Source organism: Stegastes partitus, unplaced genomic scaffold, assembly GCF_000690725.1.
Source record: "Stegastes partitus isolate 25-593 unplaced genomic scaffold, Stegastes_partitus-1.0.2 Scaffold749, whole genome shotgun sequence".
Classification (NCBI taxonomy): domain Eukaryota; kingdom Metazoa; phylum Chordata; class Actinopteri; family Pomacentridae; genus Stegastes; species Stegastes partitus.
Genome location: NW_007578480.1, coordinates 165,641 through 175,647, shown reverse-complemented (window position 1 = coordinate 175,647; position 10,007 = coordinate 165,641). Strand labels below are relative to the sequence as shown.

The 10,007-nt window shown below is 41.1% G+C and overlaps 1 protein-coding gene across 1 annotated transcript; it reads left to right on the top strand.

Annotated features, from left to right (window-relative positions):
• Positions 1–1,327: 1,327 nt before the first annotated feature.
• On the top strand, positions 1,328–9,021 carry clic1 (chloride intracellular channel 1). The gene is made up of 7 exons (XM_008291543.1): positions 1,328–1,429; positions 1,697–1,747; positions 4,022–4,131; positions 4,459–4,584; positions 5,800–5,906; positions 6,248–6,429; positions 6,530–9,021. The coding sequence occupies exons 2-7, from the start codon at positions 1,706–1,708 to the stop codon at positions 6,689–6,691; spliced, it is 729 nt and encodes a 242-aa protein (XP_008289765.1). The 5' UTR covers positions 1,328–1,429; positions 1,697–1,705; the 3' UTR covers positions 6,692–9,021.
• The last annotated feature ends 986 nt before the right edge of the window (positions 9,022–10,007 follow it).

Below are 10,007 nucleotides of genomic sequence, written 5' to 3'. Positions count from 1 at the left end.
CAGTTGGTTGTTATATTTTCATTGTGTGGCAATTTGATAACATTAAACCATGTGCAACATTTCGATCTATGTCTAATATTTCATTATTATGTGTGATATTAATCACAATAACAGTATCATTGCCAGCTTTACTTTTTACTTTCATTCTAGTTCAACCCTAACTTACTTATTTATATTCAGTAATATATCACACTTTAGTTTTTCTGCTAGGTCCTACATTTCTCATGTCATCTTGTTTTTTCTGAGCAATATTCTGAAAGATTTTTTCCTAGGGATTAGAAAAGTAACATCCATCCATTATCTATACACCGCTTAATCCTCACTAGGGTCGCAGGGGGGCTGGAGCCTATCCCAGCCGCCTTAGGGCAGGGGACACCCTGGACAGGTCACCAGTCTATCACAGGGCCACACTTACAGACAGACAACCAAGCACACTCACATTCACACCTACGGACAATTTTAGAATCACCAATTAACCTCAACATGTTTTTGGACTGTGTGGGAGGAAGCCGGAGAACCCAGAGAGAACCCACGCTGCACGGGGAGAACTTGCAAACTCCACGCAGAAAGATTCCGGTGCCCCCACCGGGACGCGAACCGGCAACCTTCTTGCTGTGAGGCAACAGTGCTACCAACTGCGCCACCCTGCAGAGAAAAGTAACATGTTATCTTAAAAGAATTAGACAGGGTCCCACGGGGGTTATCTTACCCTGGTTTACCCTAATAACTTAATTAAATGTTACATTTTCTTTTTGTTTTTTCAGGTGGATGAATGAGTAGTTTTGAAAGCTTTCCCTTTTTTCAAACAGGGCAAAGAATCAAAAAACTAAATAAAAACTTCTCAGTGGCACACGTAAGTATCAGTTGTGTTGTTGCATTTTCATTGTATGGTTGTGTGAAGATATTAAAATGTTGACATAACTAATCTCCTTTAATTTATGTATTGATGATGTCCTGTAAAAAAGTGTTGTCAGGATATTGTGTATTTGAGATGGAGTCTTGAATTCTGTGTTTGATTTTTCTTCATATTTTCTTTAATGTAGAGGTTTATAGAATTACATCAATTTGGGATCTGAGATTTTAGAATAAATCTCTAGATTGTTCCAGAATACAAATTTTAAGAAAAGTGTCCTATTTCGCCAATACTACTGTTTGTCTCTTGTAACTTTTAGTAACTTCTGAAAGAGTTTGTGGAGTTTTGTTTTTAAAAGCGAGTATGAATCAATCGACCACACCTTCATCCTGATTCCTGCATCTCGTCCTCCTCCGCCTCCTCCTCTTGCCGCCTCCTAATTGGCTGAGAGCTCATGTCGTCACTAAGCACCAGGAAGTGGAGAAGCAGCTCCGATGATGATGATGATGATGAGCGTGTAGCTCACTGAACTGGGAGGAGAAACCAACAGCAGCAGCAGCAGCACCGACAACTTCAGTAAGTTTTAATCCTCTAAATGACCTAAAATATCACTTTTAGCGCTTCAAACTTGCGCAAATTTGCTTTTTTTGAGCCGTTTGCGTCGCAACGATGTCTTACTTTGCGCTTCGATGTGACGGATTTCTAGCGGAAGATGGGCTTGGCAGCCCGCGCTGCGAAGTCGCCTGGTTGGGAACATTACAGTAACTTTTTTTCTGTTTGAATGCAGTGTAATTTAAAAACATAATTTTATTTTTGTCTCTTTGTTTTTGTGTCTCTGTGCAGCAGGTGAAAATGAGCGACGCGAACCAGCCTCGACTTGAACTTTTCGTGAAGGTAAAGACAGAAACACCCAGAAAGTGACGCCGGGACATTGTGTGACAAGAGTTTACTTAACGGGCTCAGACTCTCATATTTCATCACTATATATATATATATTACTGTTACAAACTGATAAGCATATCTGTAACCTGTAAAGTCTCCTTTTAAACCACTGTAGTATTCCTGCCCACCTCTGCTGACTCACAGGGCTTATAAACCACTCTAATCTAATTAAATGCACATTAAGATAATGGGCAGCCGACTTTAATCTATATTTAGTATGTCGTCCAGGCAGGTTAATCCCATTTTCTTTGAGCCAAACCCCCCCCCCAAACTTTACTATAAGCACCGTGTTTCTGTGGCTCCCCTCACACATAAAGATTCCCCTGTATGAACATGTGTGCCACCCTGCACTTCGTTTTGTTTTTTTATTCTGCAGGACTGAAAGATGCTGTTGTAACTTTCTCCAAATCTGTCTTTTTTCTCGCTCTCTTCAGTTAAACATGTAATAAACACTATATGTAATAGCTTTGCATAGGCTTTGGGTTAAAAAAAAAAAAAAGAAGAAGCGGTTTGATTGAGTGCTTTCGAGTTTCGAGGCCTCATTTGCAGATCCTGAAGGAAGTTCAGATGTACCTTCACTTGAAATGTGGCTTCCTGCACGTTTTTAAAGCTGCAATCATTTCCTGAGCTGCCCCACTAGAACACAGAAATGAAATTTGCTGCATCTACAGCTGCACTTCTTGTCATTTTGGATTCATCTGCTGATTATTTTTTCAGTTATTGCATAATTTGGTCCTTGAATCGTATGAAAATGTGCATTTTTGCTGCATAATCATATTCAACACAAGTTAGACAACAAAATAAACTCCCGGGTAATAATCCATCCTGTAAGACAAATTTATAAAGCAGAAAAACTTTAAGTGATTATAATCAGTAACTTTTCTGTGATTGATTAATTTGTTTAGCTCAAGTTAAATTTGTCAGTGCTCAGTTTTAAATAGAGACCTACTGCAGATTCAAACTCAATCTTTAAAATTTTTTTATCATCACTCTTATGCAAATTTCTTCTTTGTCTTCTGTTTATTGTCTTGGTGACAGTGGCAATGAGGCCGGGTTTAAATAACAGTTAAATTAAGTGAATGAAAGAAAGGCAAGAAAATGTGGTTTCAATACTCATTTTAGTATCATTGTTTTCTGTCTGCCTTCGGTTTGGCCTGTAAATGAGGTTAGAGCTCTGCAGGAGGTTTCCATTTAGTTTAAGGTTGTTGTGCGTCACTTTGCTTTTCAGTGACACACATCCTCAGTGCTGACTGTGCAGGTTGGTTCAAGAGTGAAAAGCTGTGGTGCATGTGTTGTTTATTTTCCTCTTTTGTATGCATTATGTTATTGTAAAGCAATATACATGATCACGGGGCTGCTTTGGGAAGAAAATAAGGTAATCATATGAGCAAAAGAGAACTGTTTCATGATTTGCTCGTGACACATTTTTGCTTACTGTGGACTCAATTTTCACTGCAACAAAAAGTCCTGCATCTCTATGGAAACAGCACAACCATGACTAGCCCATGTCTTTTGTGCAGGATGACAAAGTAATATTGCCCTAAATCATGAAATGGAAAACATTAAAGTTGGTGGCTCTACATAGAAAAGATATTTTACTACTTACATGTTGCTCTCTGTACTTGTCTTCTCTCTGACTGTTGCTCACAGTTGAGTCAGTCATGGTTTCACAGTTACAAAGAGGAGCACAGAATTCTTGATTTTGCAGAATCTATTTAGTGCAAACTACATTTTTTAAATGAGTCATGTGGAATGTAGTGATTTTGATGAAACATCACAATTTTCAATGAAGTTTTTTCTGATTAAATGGCACGTCATGGGTGAGTTTGTGTCTGTTTTTAACTTTCTGGCTCATAAATTGTTTAATTTTGTTGTTTTTCTTTTTAGGATGATTTGTCATTTAAACCTGTTGCTAGGTTTTGGGAATTATAGGGTTAATAGTCATTTTAGCATTTTTTTTTTGAGACAAAAATGCAAAACATTTGCCGTTTCCAGCTTCCCAATGTGAGGATTTGATGCTTTTGTTTGTCTTGTGTGATTGAAAACTAAATATCTTATCATTTTTGACTGTTAGTTGAACAAAACAAGTCATTTGAACATGCCACCTTTTACCTGGGGTACTTTACTAGTATAATTGATCGCTACAGCCCTTGTATGCAAATAAATGGAAAAAATATAAAATCAAAAATGGTGCATTCAGAACATTTTTCTGTCTGTGTTTTCCAGGCAGGAAGTGATGGTCAGAGCATCGGTAACTGCCCATTCTCTCAGCGTCTCTTCATGGTTCTGTGGCTGAAAGGAGTCACCTTTGACGTGACCACGGTGGATATGAAAAGGTGAAAACACTGGTCATCCATGTTTGTTTGTTGTTTTTTTTGCCTAGCAGTGCTTCAGGTTTCTACTGGCACTACAGAGGAATGTCCGCCTGCTGTTTTAAAGCTCCCAAATGTAGCGTACAGTAAAGAAAACTTAACATTTCAATCAGATATTAGTTGTTAAAAGATACACACCCACTGTGGCTTTCATTTCAGTCAAACGTTAGCAGGTTTTAGCTGTGAACATGAGTAATTTTCTGTGGTGCAACATCTTTTGTTCTCATGTTCCTTCTTCTTTCCTTCTCTCTCTCTCTCTGTCTTTTGGACTCTTTTCCCGTCCACCATCAGGAAGCCAGACATCTTGAAGGACCTGGCTCCGGGTGCTCAGCCTCCCTTCCTGCTGTACGGCAGCGAGGTGAAAACTGACACCAACAAGATCGAGGAGTTTCTGGAGGAGAATCTCAGCCCTCCAAAGTAATCATCCATTTTCCAAATCCATTTTATGTTGTTGTCATAGCAAGCTGCAATAATTGTTTTTTTTTTTTTTTTCAAGCAATAATATGAAACTTTTTCCTGCTTCAGTTTCTAAAATTGCGTTGACTTACGTGACAGTAAATTGAATATCTTGGCACAGTTTGTCAGACAAAATGAGATATTTGAGGATGTCTCCTTGGAGTTTGCAGCTTTTTGTAGAAATGTGAAAAAAGTACCGCCTGCAAACTGACTCCAGTCCACAAGATTTCTGACTTGCATTTTTGTCAAATTAATACGAACTGACTCAGATGCAAATTCCACATGTGTTTCCATTGATGCTGCCCTGTTTCTGACATGTGGTGTCACATTTTGTCGACCCAACTATAACATAAGACTAATTGTTAGTTGCATCTGTGCTTGTTAGGGTCCGAGCACTACAGTGCGTAGGACCCTTTTGGAACTGCTCAGGTTTTTATTAGGGTCCGAGCACCCAAAAGGGTGTGAAGGCCCGATTGGAATTGCTAGGGTTTATTATTATTATTTCAAAGAAACGCGTTTTTGAGGTCCTAAACGTACTCACACACGCACAAAACTTGGCATACACATCAGACCCGGCGAAAAATTTTATGATTATGGGGTAATACACACTTCAATAGAAAAATGGCTCAACAGCGCCACCTGCAAAATTACAAAAAATGGGCCCCTGAGCACACTTTCACGTAGAGCCACAAAATTCGGCACAAACATGTAACATGCCGATACGCACAAAAAAGTCTCAAGAACACATACCCAAAACTCAACCGGAAGTCGGCCATTTTGAAAAAAATGGCAGCTTTCGGCCGAAAATCGGCCATTTTTCAGTACAGAAACTGAATACGCGTGCTCCGAGTCTCAGCCAGAGTGCGTTATTAGTACGCCACGCACGCCGCCATGGCTCGCCACTAAACAGGAAGTGGCTCGTAACTAAGTGACACGTGCTCTGATCCGCCCCAAACTCGACACGCCGGATCACAGTCCCGCCCGGAGCACGTTTGCGCCACACCCCAATGTGTGCGAAGGCCGACAATCATACGGCGAGGACCCGTCAAATGCTGCTTGCGGCTTTAATTTTTCTTGCTTCTTATTTTGATGTTTTGCAGGTTTTGTGTCATCCACTGTGGATGCAGGCTTTCCTTTAGTTTGTGAAGTTAATTTGTGAGAGTTTTTCGTGTTCAGATGTCCCCGTCTGGCAGCTCGTAATCCAGAGTCCAACACGGCTGGCATGGACGTCTTCTCCAAGTTCTCCGCTTACATCAAGAACTCAAACCCTCAGACGAATGAAAGTAAGTCAGATCAGAAGTGTAATGCGACTAAAATGAAACTCACCCAGGATTTGTATTTTTAAGAACAGCACCTGGTTTATTTTGGCTGGTATTTCCTGGTACTTTCTCCTCCTGTCTGTTGTCTGATTGACAGAAAACCAGCAGGAAGCGTCTGTTAATAACATTATAGTCCGAGCTGGTCAGCCTCAGTGTAAGAATTTCCCCTGCTGCTCTGTGTTGAGGCGCTTTCATTTCACTGCAAACATCACTGCTGTTGGTTGGAAATAAAAGTGTATGAAATCCATTTAAACAAACTATTTCTTCAGCTTTAAATCGGATTTTCTGTTTGCATACGTGCTCAGACCTAGAGAAAGGCCTGGTGAAGGCTCTGACGAAGCTGGACGACTACCTCAGCTCCCCACTTCCTGACGAGATCGACGAGAATAGCACAGATGAGGTCACTTCCTCATCCCGCCCCTTCCTGGACGGCCAAGCGCTCACTCTGGCTGACTGCAACTTGCTGCCGAAGCTGCACATCGTGAAGGTAATGTTGTGTTTTCACGCAGCACAGGGAAGATGAATTAATAACTAACTTTAGTGACTGTTTTTATGCCTCTCAAACTCTTTTCCTTATCTCTATGCAGGTGGTGTGTTTGAAATACAGAAACTTCAGCATCCCTCAGTCCCTGACAAACCTCTGGAGGTACCTGAACGCTGCGTACGCCAGGGAGGAGTTCGCCTCCACCTGCCCAATCGACAACGAGATCCACATTGCCTACTCCTCTGTCGCTAAAGCTCTCAAGTAGGAGAAGAATGGTGGTACACATGTCCTGAATATACCAGCAGAGCAACTTGCAAAAGAATAAAAACACACACACACTCACTCACGAGCCGTGCGAGCAACATGATCGACAAGTCCCTCTGTTAGTTGCGAGTGTTGCAGGATGCTCTCCTAACACGCTTTAGCTGCTTGCACAGATTTATTTTTGTCCTAGAACTGGATTGACAGTCGGGAAACAAGGAAGAGCAGGAGTTCCACGAGCTGACAAAACACAACGGTTCAGCTCTGGTTTCATTCATTTAGCTGGCGATTTCTTATTGACCGTCATTAGGAGATGAATGAAAGTCCGGTGACTTGTCAATCATGTTGCTTGCAGGGACACACGAACATGTTCACACACTTTTTTTTAAACTACAGCCTTGCTTGTGTACAGTTTCACCATCAGTAGAAACACTGATGCTTCTTGTTCCATTTTTGTTGACTCTTCCGTTTTGTCCTTGATGTTTTTATGGGGTGGGGTTAAATTTCGACACAAAGCTGCCTACCAGATCTAACTTTCACCAGTACCTTGCGAGCCTCACACAGGCTGATTCAGCTCCTATTCTTCTGTTTAAGGAAATGAAGTTTGCATACGAGCTCACCTGCCAAAGAGTCTTTTGTGGTTTGTCTGTAATCACAGATGCTTCACGTTGACTTTTATTTCATTATTGAGGGAACAAGGCCTTTCACAGCTATGAATTACAACATTTTGTTACTACCATTAAAGCCAATTTTTATTTGCAACCTTTGCAACCTCGTTGCGTCTCAGAGAGGAAGGAGGTGCACATTGAGTCCTGTGTAGGGGGGCCGAGTTGAACACAGTTACAGAGACAGGAAACGGTTTCAATAGAGTCGGGCTTCCCCTTTCTGTGCTCCCACAGCAGGCACGAAGAGTTATTCTAGATTACCAAGCTTGTTTGTGATCTTGCCAGCATTTTATTTAGGTCTGCCTGTCATGTATGGAAGTGAGAGAACTGTAGCCGCTGTGGATGAAGAAGTGACGCCGTGCTCGCATGTTGGTCATGAAGGGAAACAAGAGCAGGAAATTATGTTTGTAATGTTAAAAAAATGCAGCTTTAGTGAGCAGGTTGTTGTTTAGTGATGAAAGAATAAGGCTGGCAACATATATTGCTCTAATTGTGAGTAAATCCCATGAAAACAATCTGTTTCTCAAAACTAATAATAACAAACGTTTCTGGGTGTTTGCCTGATAAGTCTAGTCAGGCAGAAGTTCATTAATAGTAAATTAAAGCTCATTATGCATTAAACTGTTGGGGACAATTTTAAGGTGTGGAATAATACACATTTAGTGCTTGTCTTGAGAAGAAACTACGCTGCCCATATTAATCATGAAGGAACACAAGGCATCAACGTTGCTCATTTGTAACCACTTTAGAGCCACAACACTGTTCATCGGTTCACCATTTTGGTCCAAACAAATGACAAATTCATTCATGTTTCGAGATGATGAGTCCTACAGACTTTTGTTGATCCCTTGACTTCTCCTTAAGAGCCACCATGGGGCTCACTTTGGTGGTTTTCAGTGAAATGTGTTAATAGCTATTGGATGCATCACTAGGAAATTTGTTACAGACGTTTAACGCCCCTTTTAGGATGTTGCTGATCCTATAAGTTTACCTTGACCGCCATCATCATCAAATATCTGCAAAATTATTGTTTGTGTTTAATGCAAGTCAGTGCGTTTGCACCCGCCTTGGTCTGCACACTTAAAAATAGTGAGGAGCTTAGAGTGTAGTTGTAGTGCCTTGATGTCAAAAGGAGTCAGCTGAGGTGGTTCAGTAATCGGGTTAGGATGCCTCCTGGGTGCCTTGTTTTGGAGGTTTTCCAGGCCACTAGGAGGGGACCGATCGAAACAGAACTCACTAGATGGGTTACATATCTCATCTGGCCTGGGGACGCCTTGGCATCCCCCTGAAGGAAATCATAAAATGTGGTGAGGGACGTTAGCCTGCTGCCACTAAGACCGACTCTGGTAAACCGGAAGAAACATGGATATAGTGGATTGTAGCATGCTAACACCCCAATTAAAGCTAATGACCATGGTTGTTCCTGCTACTAATCAGCATGTTGACACTGAGCATGTTAACATGCTGATATTAGCATTTAGCACAAGCACAGCTACAGAGGTTGTGTGTTGTTGATCATAATCGCAGAAACTTTGCTGGTATGTACCAATACCATGGAAATTCCACAATTCTTCATACTAAATTAGATTTTTAAGAAAAATCTATGTAATAGATGCAATAACATTTCAGGATTTGAAGCTACTAATATAAAATCAACAACTGGGACTCACTCGCTTTGAATTTTCTGTACAGATCCGTCCATGTTTCCAAAAAAATGCTTTGTTTCCATTCTTGCTTTTTGGTCGTTCATAACTTGCTTGATCATCTGACTCAACTATCTCCATATAAGTTTCTTGCAAAGGACGTGTTGCTGCAGCTAGCCCTGATGCTGATATTTTCCAAAATTGACTTTAGTACTTAACACTTGTTAGCAGCATCACTGCATTGTTAGGGTCCGAGCACTCCAGTGCGTAGGGCTCTATTGGAACTACTCGGGTTTTTATTAGGGTCCGAGCACCCAAAAGGGTGCGAAGACCCTATTGGAATTACTAGAGATTATTATTAGTGTCCAAGCAACCAAAGGATGCGAGGACCCTATTGGAACTGCTGGGATTTTTATTACTAGGGTCCAAGCACTAACAGTGCGTAGGACCCTATTGGAACTGCTCGGGTTTCTATTATTATTATCCATGACAATGAACGCGTTTTTGAGGTCCTACACATACACACGCACCAAACTTGGCACACATATCAGACCTGGCGAAAAATTGTATAATTAGGGGAAAATACTCACCTCAATAGCAAAATGGCTCAACAGCGCCCCCTACAAAATTACAAAAAATGGGCCCCGAACACACTTTCACGTACAGCTATGAAGTTTGGCACACACTTGTAACAACTCGAGACGCACAAAAAAGCCTCGAGAACACATATCCGAAACTCAACAGGAAGTCAGCCATTTTGAAAAAAATGGCAGCTTTCGGTCGAAATCACCCATTTTTAGCCATTTTCAAAATCTATCTCCTCCTAGGGGGTGAGTTGTACACATTTCAAATTTGGCCAGCACAAACTACAGGACGTGGTGATTAAAAGTTATCAAAATGCTCAGCAAAAGTCTGATGGCGTGGAAATGGCGGCCCATGCAATTTCAATCAATGTCCATTTTCGCTCATTTTTGGCAATTTTCAGCCATTTTCAAAATCTATCTCCTCCTAG